At 45.6% G+C, this 19,668-nt stretch overlaps 2 protein-coding genes across 2 annotated transcripts; both read left to right on the top strand.

Annotated features, from left to right (window-relative positions):
- Positions 1-13,950: 13,950 nt before the first annotated feature.
- On the top strand, positions 13,951-15,304 carry LOC125535713 (universal stress protein YxiE-like). The gene is made up of 4 exons (XM_048698778.1): positions 13,951-14,525; positions 14,626-14,723; positions 14,830-14,948; positions 15,017-15,304. The coding sequence occupies exons 1-4, from the start codon at positions 14,129-14,131 to the stop codon at positions 15,102-15,104; spliced, it is 702 nt and encodes a 233-aa protein (XP_048554735.1). The 5' UTR covers positions 13,951-14,128; the 3' UTR covers positions 15,105-15,304.
- Positions 15,305-18,517: 3,213 nt separating this feature from the next.
- On the top strand, positions 18,518-19,668 carry LOC125535715 (universal stress protein YxiE-like). The gene is made up of 4 exons (XM_048698780.1): positions 18,518-18,816; positions 18,915-19,012; positions 19,132-19,250; positions 19,341-19,668. Exons 1-4 carry the CDS (start codon positions 18,585-18,587, stop codon positions 19,426-19,428), a joined length of 537 nt encoding a protein of 178 aa, XP_048554737.1. The 5' UTR covers positions 18,518-18,584; the 3' UTR covers positions 19,429-19,668.

Below are 19,668 nucleotides of genomic sequence, written 5' to 3'. Positions count from 1 at the left end.
GTTGATCTACGAGATTCAGTGATAACTTGATCTGAAGTTTCATGATCATCATCATTAACTTCCTCACTAATTGGTATAGTTGCCACAGGAACCGGTTTCTGTGATGAGCTACTTTCCAATAAGGGAGCAGGTACCGTTACCTCATCAAGTTACACTTTCCTCCCACTCACTTCTTTCGAGAGAAACTCCTTCTCTAGAAAGGATACATTCTTAGCAACGAATGTCTTGCCTTCGGATCTGTGATAGAAGGTGTACCCAACAGTCTCCTTTGGGTATCCTATGAAGACACATTTCTCCGATTTGGGTTCAAGCTTATCAGGTTGAAGCTTTTTCACATAAGCATCGCAGCCCCAAACTTTAAGAAACGACAACTTTGGTTTCTTGCCAAACCACAGTTCATAAGGTGTCGTCTCAACGGATTTTGATGGTGCCCAATTTAACGTGAATGCGGCCGTCTCTAAAGCATAACCCCAAAACGATAGCGGTAATCAGTAAGAGACATCATGGATCGCACCATATCTAGTAAAGTATGATTACGACGTTCGGAAACACCATTACGCTGTGGTGTTCTGGGTGGCGTGAGTTGCGAAACTATTCCGCTTTGTTTCAAATGTAGACCAAACTCGTAACTCAAATATTCTCCTCTGCGATCAGATCGTAGAAACTTTATTTTCTTGTTACGATGATTTTCAACTTCACTCTGAAATTCTTTGAACTTTTCAAATGTTTCAGACTTATGTTTCATCAAGTAGATTGCTACCTATTGAGCTTGCGTTGGATTTCCCCGAAGAGGAAAGGATGATGCAGCAGAGTAGCATAAGTATTTCCCTCAGTTTTTGAGAACCAAGGTATCAATCCAGTAGGAGGCCACGCTCAAGTCCCTCGTACCTGCACAAAACGATAGCTACTCGCAACCAACGCAATTAGGGGTTGTAAATCCCTTCACGGTCACTTACGAGAGTGAGATCTGATAGATATAATATTTTTGGTATTTTTGGTATAGAGATGCAAAGTGAAAAGTAAAAGGCAAAGTAAAAAGCAAAGCAAGATTAAAGTGATGGAGATTGATATGATGAGAATAGACCCAGGGGCCATAGGTTTCACTAGTGGCTTCTCTCAAGAGCATAAGTATTCTATGGTGGGTGAACAAATTACTGTTGAGCAATTGACAGAATTGAGCATAGTTATGAGAATATCTAGACATGATCATGTATATAGGCATCACGTCCGTGACAAGTAGACCGAAACGATTCTGCATCTACTACTATTACTCCACTCATCGACTGCTATCCAACATGCATCTAGAATATTAAGTTAAAAATAGAGTAACGCTTTAAGCAAGATGACATGATGTAGAGAGATAAATTCATGCAATATGAAATAAACCCCATCTTGTTATCCTCGATGGCAACAACGCAATACGTGCCTTGCTGCCCCTTCTGTCACTGGGAAAGGACACCGCAAGATCGAACCCAAAGCTAAGCACTTCTCCCATGGCAAGAACTACCAATCTAGTTGGCCAAACCAAACGGATAATTCGAAGAGACTTGCAAAGGTAACCAATCATACATAAAAGAATTCAGAGAAGATTTAAATATTATTCATAGATAGACTTGATCATAAACCCACAATTCATCGGTCTCAACAAACACACCATAAAAAGAAAAAGATTACATCGAATAGATCTCCACAAGAGAGGGGGAGAACTTTGTATTGAGATCCAAAAAGAGAGAAGAAGCCATATAGCTAATAACTATGGACCCAAAGGTCTGAGGTAAACTACTCACACTTCATCGGAGAGGCTATGGTGATGTAGAAGCCCTCCGTGATGACGGCCCTCTCCAGCGAAGCTCCGGAACAGGCCCCAAGATGGGATCTTGTGGATACAGAAAGTTGCGGCGGTAGAATTAGGTTTTTGGCTCCGTATCTGTTCATTTGGGGGTACATAGATATATATAGGAGGAAGAAGTACGTCGGTGGAGCTTCGGTGGGCCCGCGAGGGTGGGGGGGCGCGCCCCCCTACCTCGTGCCCACCTCGAAGCTTCCTTGGCGTAGGGTCCAAGTCTCCTGGGTCATATTCGGGAAGAAAATCACGTTCCAGAAAGGTTTATTCCGTTTGGACTCCGTTTGATATTCCGTTTCTTCAAAACACTGAAATAGGCAAAAAACGGCAATTCTGGGCTGGGCCTCCGGTTAATAGGTTAGTCCCAAAAATAATATAAAAGTTGAAAATAAAGCCCAATATAGTCCAAAACAGTAGATAATATAGCATGGAGCAATCAAAAATTATAGATACGTTGGAGACGTATCATAGATATACCCATATCTGCTTAAATCATCTGTGAAGGTGAGAAAATAATGATATCTGCCACGAGCCTCAACATTCATCAGACCACATACATCTGTATGTATGATTTCCAACAAATCTATTGCTCTCTCCATAGTACCGAAGAACGGTGTTTTAGTCATCTTGCCCATGAGGCACGGTTCGCAAGTACCAAGTGATTCATAATCAAGTGGTTCCAAAAGTCCATCAGTATGGAGTTTCTTCATGCGCTTTGCACCGATATGACCTAAACGGTAGTGCCACAAATAAGTTGCACTATCATTATCAACTCTGCATCTTCTGGCTTCAACATTATGAATATGTGTATCACTACTATCGAGATTCATCAAAAATAGACCACTCTTCAAGGGTGCATGACCATAAAAGATATTACTCATATAAATAGAACAACCATTATTCTCTAATTTAAATGAATAACCGTCTCGCATCAAACAAGATCCATATATAATGTTCATGCTCGCCGGCACCAAATAACAATTATTTAGGTCTAAAACTAATCCCGAAGGTAGATGTAGAGGTAGCGTGCCGACCGCGATCACATCGACTTTGGAACCATTTCCCACGCGCATCGTCACCTCGTCCTTGGCCAGTGTTTGCTTAATCCGTAGTCCCTGTTTCGAGTTGCGAATATTAGCAACGGAACCAGTATCAAATACCCAGGTGCTACTGCGAGCTCTAGTAAGGTACACATCAATAACATGTATATCACATATACCTTTGTTCACCTTGCCATCCTTCTTATCCGCCAAATACTTGGGGCAGTTCCGCTTCCAGTGACCAGTCTACTTGCAGTAGAAGCACTCAGTTTCAGGCTTAGGTCCAGACTTGGGTTTTTTCTCCTGAGCAGCAACTTGCTTGCTGTTCTTCTTGAAGTTCCCCTTCTTCTTCCCTTTGCCCTTTTTCTTGAAACTAGCGGTCTTATTGACCATCAACACTTGATGCTATTTCTACCTCCGCAGCCTTTAGCATTGCGAAGAGCTCGGGAATCGTCTTATCCATCCCTTGCATGTTATAGTTCATCACGAAGCTCTTGTAGCTTGGTGGAAGTGATTGAAGAACTTTGTCAATGACACTATCAACAGGAAGATTAACTCCCAGTTGAGTCAAGTGATTATGATACCCAGACATTTTGAGTATATGTTCACTGACAGAACTATTCTCCTCCATCTTGCAGCTATAGAACTTATTGGGGACTTCATATCTATCAATTCGGGCATTTGCTTGAAATATTAACTTCAATTCCTGGAACATCTCATATGCTCCATGACGTTCAAAACATCGTTGAAGTCCCGATTCTAAGCCGTAAAGCATGGCACACTGAACTATTGAGTAGTCATCAGCTTTGCTTTGCCAGATGTTCATAACATCTGGTGTTGCTCCTGCAGCAGGCCTGGCACCCAGCGGTGCTTCCAGGACGTAATTCTTCTGTGCAGCAATGAGGATAATCCTCAAGTTACGGACCCAGTCCGTGTAATTGCTACCATCATCTTTCAACTTTGCTTTCTCAAGGAACGCATTAAAATTCAACGGAACAACAACACGGGCCATCTATCTACAATCAAACATAGACAAGCAAAATACTATCAGGTACTAAGTTCACGATAAATTTAAGTTCAATTAATCATATTACTTAAGAACTCCCACTTAGAAAGACATCCCTCTAATCTTCTAAGTGATCACGTGATCCAAATCAACTAAACCATAACCGATCATCACGTGAAATGGAGTAGCTTTCAATGGTGAACATTAATATGTTGATCATATCTACTATATGATTCACGCTCGAGCTTTCGGTCTCAGTGTTCTGAGGCCATATCTGCATATGCTAGGCTCGTCAAGTTTAACCTGAGTATTCTGCGTGTGCAAAAACTAGCTTGCACCCGTTGTAGATGGACGTAGAGCTTATCACACTCGATCATCACATGGTGTCTGGGCACGACGAACTTTGGCAACGGTGCATACTCAGGGAGAACACTTTTATCTTGAAATTTAGTGAGAGATCATCTTATAATGCTACCATCAATCAAAGCAAGATAAGATGCATAAAAGATAAACATCACATGCAATCAATATAAGTGATATGATATGGTCATCATCATCTTGTGCTTGTGATCTCCATCTCCGAAGCACCTTCATGACCACCATCGTCACCGGCGCGACACATTGATCTTCATCGTAGCATCGTTGTTGTCTCGCCAATCTTATGCGTCCACGACTATCGCTACCGCTTAGTGATAAAGCAAAGCATTACAGAGCGATTGCATTGCATACAATAAAGCGACAACCATATGGCTCCTGCCAGTTGCCGATAACTCGGTTACAAAACATGATCATCTCATACAATAAAATTTAGCATCATGTATTGACCATATCACATCACAACATGCCCTGCAAAAACAACTTAGACGTCCTCTACTTTGTTGTTGCAAGTTTTACGTGGCTGCTACGGGCTTAGCAAGAACCGTTCTTACCTACGCATCAAAACCACAACGATAGTTTGTCAAGTTGATGCTGTTTTAACATTCGCAAGGACCGGGCGTAGCCACACTTGGTTCAACTAAAGTTGGAGAAACTGACACCCGCCAGCCACCTGTGTGCAAAGCACGTCGGTAGAACCAGTCTCGCGTAAGCGTACGTGTAATGTCGGTCCGGGCCGCTTCATCCGACAATACCGCCAAACCAAAGTATGACTTATATCGCCCACAACTCACTTGTGTTATACTCGTGCATGTAACATCAACGCATAAAACCTGGCTCGGATGCCACTGTTGGGGAACGTAGTAATTTCAAAAAAATTCCTACGCACACGCAAGATCATGGTGATGCATAGCAACGAGAGGGGAGAGTGTTGTCTACGTACCCTCGTAGACCGAAAGCGGAAGCGTTAGCACAACGCGGTTGATGTAGTCGTACGTCTTCACGATCCAACCGATCCAAGTACCGAACGCACGACACCTCCGAGTTCAGCACACGTTCAACTCGATGACGTCCCGCGAACTCCAATCGAGTAGAGCTTCACAGGAGAGTTCCGTCAGCACGACGGCGTGGTGACGATGATGATGTTCTACCGTCGCAGGGCTTCGCCTAAGCACCGCTACGATATGATCGAGGTGGATTATGGTGGAAGGGGGCACCGCACACAGCTAAGAGATCAAGAGATCAATTGTTGTGTCTATGGGGTGCCCCTGGCCACGTATATAAAGGAGTGGAGGAGGAGGGGGCCGACCAAGAGGAGGAGGCGCGCCCAAGGGGGGCAATCCTACTCCAAGTAGGTTTCCCCCCCTTTCCTATTCCAACTAGGAGAAGGGGGAAGGAGGAGGTGGAGAGAAGGAAGGAGAAGGGGGGCCGCGCCCCCTTCCCTTTCCCAATTCGGATTGGGGCAAGGGGGCTGCGCGCCACCTCCTGCTGCCTCTCCTCTTCCACTACTTTGGGCCCATGAGGCCCAATAACCCCCCGGTTCCGGTAACCCCCCGGTACTCCGGTATATATCCGATAACCCCCGGAACCATTCCGGTGTCCGAATATAGTCGTCCAATATATCAATCTTCATGTCTCGACCATTTCGAGACTCCTCGTCATGTCCGTGATCACATCCGGGACTCCGAACAACCTTCGGTACATCAAAACACATAAACTCATAATATAACTGGCATCGAAACATTAAGCGTGCGGACCCTATGGGTTCGAGAACTATGTAGACATGACTGAGACATGTCTCCGGTCAATAACCAATAGCGGAACCTGGATGCTCATATTGGCTCCCACATATTCTACGAAGGTCTTTATCGGTCAGACCGCATAACAACATACGTTGTTCCCTTTGTCATCGGTATGTTACTTGCCCGAGATTCGATCGTCGGTATCTCAATACCTAGTTCAAGCTCGTTACCGGCAAGTCTCTTTACTCGTTCCGTAATACATCATTCCGCAACTAACTCATTTAGTTGCAATGCTTGCAAGGCTTAAGTGATGTGCATTACCGAGAGGGCCTAGAGATACCTCTCCGACAATCGGAGTGACAAATCCTAATCTCGAAATACGCCAACCCAACAAGTACCTTTGGAGACACCTATAGAGCACCTTTATAATCACCCAGTTACGTTGTGACGTTTAGTAGCACACAAAGTGTTCCTCCGGTAAACGGGAGTTGCATAATCTCATAGTCATAGGAACATGCATAAGTTATGAAGAAAGCAATATCAACAAACTAAACGATCAAGTGCTAAGCTAACGGAATGGGTCAAGTCAATCACATCATTCTCCTAATGATGTGATCCTATTAATCAAATGAAAACTCATGTCTATGGTTAGGAAACATAACCATCTTCGATCAACGAGCTAGTCAGGTAGAGGCATACTAGTGACACTCTGTTTGTCTATGTATTCACACATGTATTATGTTTCCGGTTAATACAGTTCTAGCATGAATAATAAACATTTATCATGATATAAGGAAATAAATAATAACTTTATTATTGCCTCTAGGGCATATTTCCTTCACGAGGGGCCCACGAGGGTGGAGGGCGCGCCCCCCTACCTCGTGGCCTCCTCGAAGCTTCCCTTACGTGCACTTCAAGTCTTCTGGGCTTCTTTCCTTTAAAAAATGAGTTCCGTGAAGTTTCAGGTCAATTGGACTCCGTTTGATTTTCCTTTTCTTCGAAACCCTAAAACAAGGTAAAAACAGAAACTGGCACCGGGCTCTGGGTTAATAGGCTAGTCCCAAAAATCATATAAAATAGCATATAAATGCATATAAAACATCCAAGGTTGATAATATAATAGCATGGATCAATCAGAAATTATAGATACGTTGGAGACGTATCAATCACATGATATCCCATTGTCACCACAGATAAGCACGTGCAAGACATACATCAAGTGTTCTCAAATCCTTAAAGACTCAATCCGATAAGATAACTTCAAAGGGAAAATTCAATTCATCACAAGAGAGTAGAGGGGGAGAAACATCATAAGGTCCAACTATAATAGCAAAGCTCGCGATACATCAAGATCGTACCACCTCAAGAACACGAGAGAGAGAGAGAGAGATCAAACACATAGCTACTGGTACATACCCTTAGCCCCGAGGGAGAACTACTCCCTCCTCGTCATGGAGAGCACCGGGATGATGAAGATGGCCACCGGAGAGGGATTCCCCCCTCCGGCAGGGTGCCGGAACGGGTCTAGATTGGTTTTCGGTGGCTACGAAGGCTTCTGGCGGCGGAACTCCCGATCTATTCTGCTCCTCGATGTTTTTAGGGTATATGGACATATATAGGCAAAAGAAGTCAGTCAGGGGAGCCACGAGGGGCCCACGAGGGTGGGAGGCGTGCCCAGGGGGCAGGCGCGCCTCCCTGCCTCGTGGCCACCTCGAAGCTTCCTTGACTTCAACTCCAAGTCTCCTGGATCACGTTCGTTTCAAAAATCACGCTCCCGAAGGTTTCATTCCGTTTGGACTCCATTTGATATTCCTTTTCTGCGGAACACTGAAACAAGGGAAAAAACAGAAACTGGCATTGGGCTCTGGGTTAATAGGTTAGTCTCAAAAATAATATAAAAGTGTTTAATAAAGCACGTAAACATCCAAAACAGATAATGTAATACCATGGAACAATAAAAAATTATAGATACATTGGAGACGTATCAACCCCCCGGGAAGTTATGGGCTTTAGTGGGCCTTAGGGGAGAGAGAGGGCCGCAACCAAGAGGTGGTGCCCCCCCCCAAGGGGAGTCCAAAAAGGACAAGGGGAGGGGGGCGCGGCCCCTCTTTCCCTCTCCCTCTCCCTCTCCTTCCTTCTTCTCCTAGTTGGACTAGGAAAGGGGGGAACATATTCCTACTTGGAGTAGGATCCCCCCTTGGGCGCGCCCCTTGTGGCCGGCCGGCCTCCTCCTCCCCTCCTTTATATACGGGGGAGGGGGGCACCCCATAGACACACAAGTTGATCTTCAGCCGTGTGCGGTGCCCCCCTCCACAGTTTTCCATCTCGATCATATTGTCGTAGTGCTTAGGCGAAGCCCTGCGTCGGTAACTTCATCATCACCGTCACCACGCCGTCGTGCTGGCGAAACTCTCCCTCGGCCTCAGCTGGATCTAGAGTTTGAGGGACGTCACCGAGCTGAACGTGTGCAGATCGCGGAGGTGCCGTGCGTTCGGTACTTGATCGGTTGGATCACGAAGACGTTCGACTACATCAACCGCGTTACTAAACGCTTCCGCTTTCGATCTACAAGGGTACGTGGACACACTCTCCTCGCTCGTTGCTATGCTTCTCCTAGATAGATCTTGTGTGGTCGTAGGAATTTTTTTGAAATACTACGTTCCCCAACAACATGGGCATCAATGTGCGAGTAGTGCTTGGTTGCCTCTGTTTCGTGAAACCAATAGTTAATGGACACCCCTTGTAAAGGTTATGACATCTCCTTTGATGGTGGCAAGTGGTGTAGTGTATGTGCATCACATGTCGCAACCAAAGACTTTTGATGGTTTTCTCATCCACGCGTGAGGATGAGAGGTTGATTATTTGTGGTTTTTTTCTAGATTATTATTTTTAAATGATTTACCTCCTGAACCGTGCGTTCAAATCACAAATCATTCGACCAACTTTTCACGTTGAGATCTTCAAAAGTTTATTACATGTTGATATGTTTTGACCAACTTTTTATTTCGAGCAAATATGTGTTTCTAGGGTGCACTAAATTGTGCTTCCCGGGGAAGCGCAACTATGCTTATAGCGGGGGATGAAGCACTAATGCGCTGGTGCCACTTGCAGGCGTATTGTGCTTCACGCAGAAGCACACTGGTGCTTCACACTTTCAAAAATCAAATAAATAGAGTGGAAAAGTAAAAAAAAACATGAAAAAAAAAAGAAAATTGAAAACTTGTCGTGATGCGGAAAGCATCCAACGCACAACACGTGGTGACGCGCTAGGGTGCACCATGTGGAGCATTTGGAGTGCTTCTACGCCTAAGAAACTGTTTGCTGGGACACCCAGCCGGGGGTTAACCTCAACTAGTCGCTCCCTGTGTTTCTGGATTTAAGTTGGCCGTTGCTATGTTTGATTGCACAATTTTGGTCCGATTTTGTTAACAATCACACGGTGTACATGTTACAATAATCCACAATACAGTAGATATATGTAGATGTATTCGTCTATGAACGTCGAAATAGAAAACTTAAAACATAGTGTTGTGTGGAATAACAAGACGAAGCTGGTGGCCGAAGAAATTTTAAATGGTGGACCGTGCGCTATGAATTTGACAAAATGCGTCTAAAAAGCTTCAAACATAAATGGAATTAAAGATTTAAATATTAAAAGTCAATGAAACTAGGAGCCAATCGCCAAAATGAGATCACAATATCGATGTGCATCCTTTTTTGTAGAGCAGACCTTATCTTAAATCGAAGTATCATTGTATAGATTGGAATAGATTAAGTGAAATAGATTAATGAAGGTAAGCAAAACAAAAATATGTGCAAACCCTCATGTCCATCCCCACTGTCGGAGCCACCACGTGCACTCGTTGAAGCTTTTTTACGCTCGCTCGGGCCTTTGCTCGCTTGTTGCTCTCAGAGAAGGCAGAGGCCGGCTAGTGACATCTCCACAAGCAGAGGCCTTTCTTGCCCACTTGCATGCTTTAGGTATGTTTCCATCGATACATTGTAGCAAACCATCGAAAGTGAGGGAAATAGTGAAAATAACTATACACATACTGCAGCCTCTGTTCGTGATTCTTTTCCCAATTATCCATGATAGCCATGCAAATTATGTTTGCTTTCTCAAAAGTGATATTTTTCTGTCTTAGGCTTTGAGCGTTACTACGATGCCGCCACATCTATGCCCCTGTCGGCCCATGGGTGGAGCAGCCATGCCATGGCCCATGGATATGGGCTAGTTTTTTCTTTAATATGTTTTACTTTCTTTAGCTAATCAATTAATTGATTACCTCTTTTTTAGAATCTCGCAAGGCTTTATCGGCCATTGGATGTAATACATCCAGTCGCCATAATAAAGCCTTGTGAGATTTTAAAAAAGCTAATCAATTCATTAAGAAATTTGTCATCGCCGAAGCATTTCTATCCTGCTTCGCAAGAAAATTGTCATGTTTGTTACACCAATAAGAACATCTACAAAAAAAATATCCGAATCTTTAAATTTATTTATTATTTACTTTGAATTTACTGTTCATCAGGGAGCATATGCACCCGAGAGCCAAAAGGGTCCTCCCTTGAGAAATCTCCAAAAAGTAAGCTTACTGCTACTGCTATCCTAGAACTCAGCTACAATAGCACAACGATGATGGCATATAGAGCAGAGGGTCCAGAATCGAACAAACGGGGGAGAGGTACGAAGCCAGGTATCCTCCAAAAATCTATCTTTTTTCCCATTACCAACTACCTATCTATACCCAAGTTTGAGAGCTTTATCGACCCATCAGACACCATGCCAGAATTTTGATGGGTTTGAGCATCTACTGGCAAAGATATTTGGGATAGATTTAAGGTATTTTTCATCTACGATTCTCTTCCAAATCTAGCCCTCATCAGCAATGCATGTATCTTTTGACTCAGTTGCCTAACAAGCATAAATTGACATCCCTGAGATTAGGAATCTCTAGTCCACCATGTCTCTCTTAGCCATACAGACCGGGTGCTAAACACAATTTTCTATTACCCTCATAGTCACTCCAGAGACAATGAGCTAGTTGGGTATAGATCATGTCTAATGCCCATTTATAGGGAACTTAAAGAAAGATAGAAGATAAACAGGTATACTAACAAGACAAGATTTAGTGAAGGTAAGCCTAGTTGAATAAGACATGAGCTTCCCTCTTTAACCAGCCATGTTTTAAGAATCTTATCTATAATGGGTTGAATATCCTCCCTTCCAAGCTTATCAAAGTGTATGGGACCTACTAAATATTTAATGGGAAGCACATTTAGAGAGCACCCAAAAATCTTGGTGTGTAGAGCTATTCTCTCTTCACTAGTACCCAGAGTAATGAGCTCATCATACCAGAAACATTCTCAAAACAAACTAGGGTAGTCTTTGGGGAAATATCTAGTACTCCCATCCTTGGGGTGCTCCCTATGCTCCAACTTCAAATAAATAAATTTTAAATATTTCAATAAATTCTGGAAAAATATGCATGTTTACAAGGAATGTGACTATAACTCCTAAAAATTTCAGGTCCAAACTCTAAATGCACATTTGAGAAACAAAAAAGTCAAATCTAGCATGAATAGTGTCATAAAAAGACAAAAGCAACATTTGACACTATTTATATCTGAATTTGTCTTTTTTGTTTCTCAATGTACATTTCGAGTTTGGACCTGAAATTTTTAGGAGGTGCAGTCACATTTCTTTCTAACATTCAATTTTTTTTTCAGAATTTTTAAGACCTATAAAATTGATGTTTTAGATTTGGAGCATAGGAAGTACCCTAAGAATGGAGCACCTGACATTTCCCCGGTAGTCTTCATATTCTTGGCTGTGTCTAGACCATCTTCTACAAAAACGGACAGTAATTCTGCGTACTGAATGCAGATGACAACTCAAGAAATTAAACTAGAGCACAACCCTCTAAACAAATTATGTTGGGAAGCGTTAATGACCATTTTAGAATGCAGACAACTCAAGAAATTAAACTAGAGCACAACCCTCTAAACAAATTATGTTGGGAAGCGTTAATAACCATTTTAGAGAGAACATCAACTACCAGGTTGAAGAGCATGGGAGAAATTGGCTTTCAATCTCGTCGGCGTCAACAAATTTGTGAAACATGGCTCGAGAAACGGGTGAGGCTATTTGGTCTGCTAATATACATGTCCTTTGGGATACCTAACAAAGTAGTTTTTTTTCCTTAAAATACGCTAAAGAGTACAATAAAATTACACTTTTGTGCAAAAGACTTATGAGAATCTCCAGTAGATGATATAGATGCAAAAATAACCAACTTTTAAAACTCCCTCTCCAACTGATGATGCAAATGCAAAAAAAAACATCTCCGCGTTATGAAGATGTAAAATACAACACCTCAAAGATGCAAATTTGCATCTCCACCTCGAGAAAATGTGGCTATGGCTGACCCTGCCGCCTCCTCCGTCGCAACCGCCAACCCCGCCCGGGCCTTCGTCGGCGCGACCACTGTCCCCAATCCCGCCTCCGCCACCATACCGCCTCTGCCATGCCGCCGCCCTGGTTTTGCCCCGTCCCGGTTGGTCGCCGCCGCGGCTGCCGCCCCACTGCCAGATTCGGTCGCTCCACCGCCCCCGCCTCCAGTTCCGCCGCCGCTCCCCCGATGCCCGCCTCCAAATCGTCTGAATTGGTCGCTTCTCCACTGCCGAATCGCCGCTGCGCCACCGTATGATTTGAGCTCCCCCCGCCGCCCCGCCGTTACCAGATTCGAGCCGCACACCCGCCGCAGCGCCGCTACAGCTTTTCTGCTGCCAGACTCGACCTTCTCGCGTCGCACGGCCGTCGCCACGCCGTCCCGTCGTGATTAATTCGCCAGCGACCATTCGAGCTCCCGTCGCCGCATTCGACCTCCCGGCTCTCAGCGCTCGGCCGCCGGCACACCAGTTGCCACCGCTTGCTCCACCTGCACTGCTCCCGGCTCTCGGCGCTCAGTCGCCGACACACCAGTTGCCACCGCTTGCTCCACGTGCGCTGCTCCCGGCTCTCGGCGCTCGGTCGCCGACACACCAGTTGCCACCGCTTGCTCCACGTGCGCTGCTCCCGGCTCTCGGCGCTCGGCCGCCGACACACCAGTTGCCACCGCTTGCTCCACCTGCGCTGCTCCCGGCTCTCGGCGCTCGGCCGCCAGCGCTCATGCCGACTCGTTTTACATCTCCATTTGCATCATCTATTAGAGTTGCACTTTTACATCACCAATTTACATCATCAGTTGGAGTTGCCATTTTTTTTGAGATGTACTTTCTCCGTTCCTAAATATTGTCTTTCTAGAGATTTCAACAGGTGACTACATATGGAACAAAATGAGTGAATCTACACTCTAAAATATGTCCATATACATCCGTATGTGGTAATCTATTTGAAATCTCTAGAAAGATAAATATTTAAGAACGGAGGGAGTAAAATGCATTTTTGGAGCTATATTTTACATATTCTGTTTTACATCTTCAAATTTGCATCATCTATCGAAGATGCTTTAAACATAAAACAATTTTTAGAAAATGATAACAGGGAACGTTGAGGTCCCAGGGAACGTCCCCATAACCATTGGATCTGGATCACGCGGACGACATTAAAAAAAGTTACTGGCATTTTTCTAGGTTACATGTGGCAAATCTCATAAAAGTTGCCATGACGATTCGAGCGTTTGCTGAGAAAACGTTCCCAGGAAAGATATTGCGGTCCTAGATTATCTTCTTCTCAAAAGACGAAAGCGCCGCTCTCAGATTATCTTCCACCTCAACATGCATCTCGAGTGCATCACAAATCAACACGCACCAACGGAAAAGAAACGACCACCATGCCCCGATCCGTCGCTGCGGTCGCCGTCGACATCCAGCGGGCAATAATGAGAATTGAAAAGCAACAAAGCTGAACGGGCAGCCCTGGCAGCTCTCGCCGGTAACCGGCCACACGCAGCCGCGCCTCCGGCTTCACCGTCGTACGTGCCACTCGCACACCCACAATGCCGACTGACGAGTAAGCTATATATAGGCCTGCCCGCGGCCTTGAGCTACATCTGCAAACCACTTCAAACCAAGAAACCTCCTCTAGTCAGTTTTAATCCTCGCAACGTTCGATTGTCATATGATGGCGGAGACCAAGGCGGTGGCTGCTGCGGTGCCGGTGGAGGCGAGTCCGGTGGAGGTGGGGAGGAGCAGGACGGTGGCTGCTGCGGTGCCGGTGGAGGCGAGCACGGTGGAGGTGGAGGTGGGGAGGGGCAATACGGTGGCTGCTGCGGTCGAGACGAGTCCGGTGGAGGGGAGGAGCAAGACGGTGGCCGCTGCGGTGGAGGTGGAGGAGGGGAGGAGCAAGACGGTGGTGCTGGTTGCCGTGGACGACAGCGACGCAAGCTACCGCGCGCTCGAGTGGGCCGTGCGGCACGTGGCGGCGACGGCCGGCATGGCCGGCGCCGGAGCGGTGGAGCTCGTTGTCCTCCACGCCAAGCCGCCCACTTCCCTCGCCGTCAACATGGGCGGCCCCGGTGCGTTAGCCTCCTCTTTAATGCTTCATCGTTTCGTCCTCTGGTCTGGACCCGGACTGGAGCAAAGCTCTGTCGACTGAATTCTGGGGATTCGTTTCAGGCGTGCCCGGCGACGTGGTGGGGTTAGTGGAGGAGGACCTACGCAAGAAGGCCGAGGGCGTCGTCGGCAAGGCGCGCAGCCTCTGCGCCGCCAACTCGGTAACATAACATTGCTCCATGGACAGATATAAGAGTCAGTAACAGAGACGATCACACATTGCATGGCTGTACGTAACTCGTGCCGCTTGCTTATTCGAAACCGCAGGTGGAGGCTGTGGTGGACGTGGTCGACGGGGAGCCGAAGCACGTCCTGTGCGACGCCGTCGAGAATCACCGCGCCGATCTGCTCGTCGTCGGCAGCCAGGGCTACGGCGCCATCAGGAGGTACGCGTTCACCGCGAGACTGAAACTAATGGTGACTGTCTCTTGTCTCAACTCCTCTTTTCTTGCAGGGCATTGCTTGGGAGCGTGAGCGACTACTGCGCACACCACGCCGACTGCTCTGTGGTGATTGTCAAGCAGCCCGGGTCCAAGAACTGACCGCCATTTCCGGTGTTGGATCGATCCTGCCCAGTTCCAGTGTTGGGATTGTGCTATTTGCGTGCCTACACAATGTATCCCTGCTTAATTATCTCTGCTCCAACGAGTTTGTACTCTCTTTTATTCACTCTGCATAATATTAGCAGTCAAGCTTTGTAAACTTTGATTAAATTTATATTAATAAATTAACATCTACAATACCCAATCAGCACATTAAATTCGCCATCGAAATACATTTTCACATTAAATAGACTTGCTTTTGTAAACATCTGTATTGCTTTCTACAAACTTAGTCAGGCTTTATATTGTTTGACTTACGACAGAGATAATATGCAAAGTAAATTACTCGCCAAAAAATGCTAAGTAAATAAAACCGAAAGCCATAGATGATGCTTTCAGTGTTCATCCTCCGATCCGATATCATCATCAATTTGCCCTTCTTCCAGAGACTTGCTATTCAATGATCCCTCTCCTTTGTTCCATTTTATGCAATCTTTTAGTTTCTAGTGGATCTGCTTTTTGCGTCTAACGTGTTGTCAGCTAGCGCAGTCGCTCGTCGGCACTACATTGAATAATTGCATCGACGTCTGTTCGTTATCTCTCCTATTATTTATACTTAAATAAATAACACGTAAAGTTCCGTCACTCATTCTGTTGAAAAACAGTACTATCCGTTCAAAAATGAAATATTTCATATTAGTGTTTACTTGCATAAGACAACTATATTTATGTTGAAAATAAACTTAGGCTAAAGATCTTGTTAAATAACTGCTTCATGCTTTTATTAGTGTTTACTTGCATAAGACAACTAAAAAATGATTGTTGTAGACTTAACAAAAATGGTATTCACTTAGCCTAAAAATCCACTACACTCTGTCGGGAAAATACAACAGTATCAGTTGAAAAATGGAATAGACACATTCCAACAATGCAAGAGAGCGGACAAAAATACCATAAACCCCATATGAAAATGTTGTTGATTCCAGAAAAATTGTACACATTGGTGTAGTTTTTTTAAAATCAACATTAGTGTAAAAATACAATAGATATTAATGCAAAATGCAATCAAGAAAAATGTTATTTCAGAGGAATCTTGCTGAAACCAACACAACGTGAGCACATGAGCTAAACCACTATCTAGGCTTCGGGCTCTGGGCTTTTCTCTCGATGGATTTACTCAAATGTTTCTAATAGGGGTGCTCAAACAACCTTCTTGACAAATCAAACCGAGTAGCGGACTATGGAGGTGTTTGCTTCCAGGGACTTTTTTGTGTAGGGACTAGAAAAAGTCCCTTTTAGAGACTTTTCTACCAAATGGGAGGGACTTTTTAGGGACTAAACTAGGTATTTGGGACTAAATGAAGAAGACTCTCAAGGAGAGTCTTTTTGGGACTTTTTGGGACTTTTCCAACAATGCCCTTCCATGCATCCATTGGCCCGCCACCCCATGGTGTTGTTTGATTGTTATTTTTCTATATACTAAAGGCAACATGGTCATTTATAACCTCTAGGAAGGGACTAGGGACTTTTTAGTCTTTGGAAAGAAACAAGGAGGAACTTCTTAGGGACTAGGGACTTTTTAGTTGGGACTAGAAAAAGTCCTAAGACTAGAGAACCAAACACCACCTATAACGGCAGGTGGGGGATGGCTATTATAGCTGGAGCAATCCCGAGGGTGAAATGACTATTTGGGGCCTCGAGGCCAGTCAATGGTCAAACCGACATGTTTCCAACGGTCAGATTTCAAACGCACCTTTCAACTTTACTTGAGGAACAAGTAAAGTTGACTCCTCTACTAGAGCAATTCTCTCGCAACTGAGAAGAATATCATCTCTGGTTGGCAAGTAATTACTTTTCGCACGAAGAGATTTCTCTCAACTCACTTGGATATTTTTAGGTTAAGCATCATAAAGACCAAAGGCTTGAAACATCGATCCCCTCTTAAAAGTACAGTGGTCCTATGACTCAATAGAAGAAAATAAGACTATGAAGAAAATGCACATCTTCACTTCGTCTTCATTCTTCTTTGTTGTAGTCATTTTCTCTCGGATGCCTCGCGTACCAATTGCTTCGACTCAGCAACATTTTTTGGGAGTCATCTCCGACACGCAATCACTTCGATGGCAATCTCCTCGATTGCCTTAGCGTTCTTATTTGCTTCATAGATAATAGTCTTTTAAGTTTATAGAAAGCTCCTCTGAACTCTAGGGACTGGTTGTGTGCACTAGCAAACATATTAGCCCCTCGCTGTTTTCGTCCAACAGTCTTCAAAACTCTCGGAGCACTTGATTGCACCAATAGTTTGGAAGCCTTAATAACCATTTCAGAGCGAACATCAACTACCGGGTTGAAGAGCAGGGAGAAATTGGCTTTCAATCTCGTCAACGCCAACAATTATTTTTCCTGAAGTGGCAGGATTTCTACATTCATTAAGAAGAAAAGAGTTGCTCAGTTAATTAGGAAAACCCGAGCGAAAACCAAATTGTCTAGTTTATTATGGAAAACCAGGCTAAACCATCACAACCGCTAAGCAACACACACAAGATACCCCACGCACACCAGGCCTCGTTGAGACAGCATGCAAGCGTCATCGTCATCACTCCTCCGTTATAAAGCATCATCGGCATCCTTAAATCCTAAGCAAACGACTCCATCTTCGCCGTAGCCGATAGTCAACTCAACCCGCACCGCACTGTAGAGGCCATCTGAAGTGGTATGAAGATGCGCACGAGAACTCAGTCATTTGCAACCAGACAACGGAGCTCCGTCTATGAAGGAGAACTACGAAGGACAAACCAGACAGGCTCGTTCCCCGGAAGATTGGTTTCTCTTCATGAAGCTTATATCTACGCAATTTAGAAAATTACAATTTCATTTTCGATGAAGTTGTTATTTTCTACGATTGTAAAAGAGTACACTAATAAATTCCCTGCAAAAGAAAGAGTACACTAAAATTACACTTTTCAGCGGGAAACTTAGACATAAAGCAATTCTTCGATTACTTGGGATATAAGAAAACCAAAAATCTTCTCAACCCGCCAAAACAAAATACTCCTCTTCTTCTCACAAGACGAAGGTGCCGCTCTCAAATTCTCTTCTATCCCAAATCGCAACACGCATCTCGAGTGCATCTGAAATCAGCACGCATCGACGGAAAAATAAACGACCGCACCCATGCCATGCCCCCGAACCGTCGCTGCCGTCGCCGTCCCCATCCAAGCGGGCAGATGATGCGTGCGAAGTGAAAAGCAACAGAACTGAACTGAAACCGGGGGAGCCCTGCCGTCATCACCTCCCGCCGGTAACCGGCCACACGCAACCGCGCCTCCGGTTTCGCCACCGTACGTGCCACTCTCACACCTCCAATGCCGATTGACAAGTGAGCTATATATAGGCCTAGCCCGCGGCATTGAGCTATAACCACTTCAACCAAGAAACCTTCTCTAATCAGTTTCAGTCCTCGCGTCCTTCGATTGTTACATGATGGCGGAGACCAAGGCGGTGGCGTCTGCGGCGGCTCCGGCGGAGGAGGGGAGGAGCAAGACGGTGGTGCTGGTCGCCGTGGACGACAGCGACCACAGCTACCGCGCGCTCGAGTGGGCCGTGCGCCACGTGGCGGCGACGGCCGGCGTGCCCGGCGCCCGGGCGGTGGAGCTCGTCGTCGTCCACGCCAAGCCGTCCCCTTCCCCCGTGGTCACCATGGGCGGCCCCGGTGCGTTGTTAGTTAACCTCCTCTTCTTTAATGCTTCATCGTTTTGTCGTCCGGAGTCGGAGCGAGCTCTGACTGAATTCTCTGTGGATCCGTTTCAGGCGTGTCCGGCGACGTGGTGAGGTTAGTGGAGGCGGACCTGCGCAAGAAGGCCGACGGCGTCGTGGACAGGGCGCGCCGCCTCTGCGTCGCCAACTCGGTAACATCCGCGACCAACAACAACTCCGCTCGTCGCTCGTCGCATTGCCCCATGGACAGACATACAGACGATCACACATTGGATATCTGTAACCTGTTGCTGCTTGTCCGAAACCGCAGGTGCAGGGCGTGGTGGAGGTGGTCGACGGGGAGCCGCGGCACGTCCTGTGCAACGCCGTCGAGAAGCACCACGCCGATCTGCTCGTCGTCGGCAGTCACGGCTACGGCGCCATCAAGAGGTTCTTGATTTTCTCCTGCAGTGTGCGCTTTCACCGCGAGACCGAACCTAATGGTGATGGACTTTTTGTCTGAACTCCTCTTTCTCGCAGGGCATTGCTCGGGAGCGTGAGCGACTACTGCGCCCACCATGCGCACTGCTCTGTGATGATAGTGAAGCAGCCCAAGCCCAAGAACTGATTGCCATTCCCGGTGTTCGATCGATGGTGCCCAGTTCCAGTGTTGGGATTGGGCCATTTTCGTGCCTACAAATGTATCCCAACTTTTTTGTTTGTTTGTTTTGCGGTTGAATGTATCCCTACTTAATTATTACTCCAACGTTTGTACTTTGTAGTACTCCCTTTCTTATTTTCTCTGCATATTACCAGTCAAGCTGTGTAAACTTTTGATCAAATTGATAGAAAAAAGTTATTAACATCT

Source organism: Triticum urartu, chromosome 2 (genome assembly GCF_003073215.2).
Source record: "Triticum urartu cultivar G1812 chromosome 2, Tu2.1, whole genome shotgun sequence".
NCBI classification, from domain to species: Eukaryota; Viridiplantae; Streptophyta; class Magnoliopsida; order Poales; family Poaceae; genus Triticum; species Triticum urartu.
This window is presented reverse-complemented; position numbering and strand designations above follow the sequence as displayed.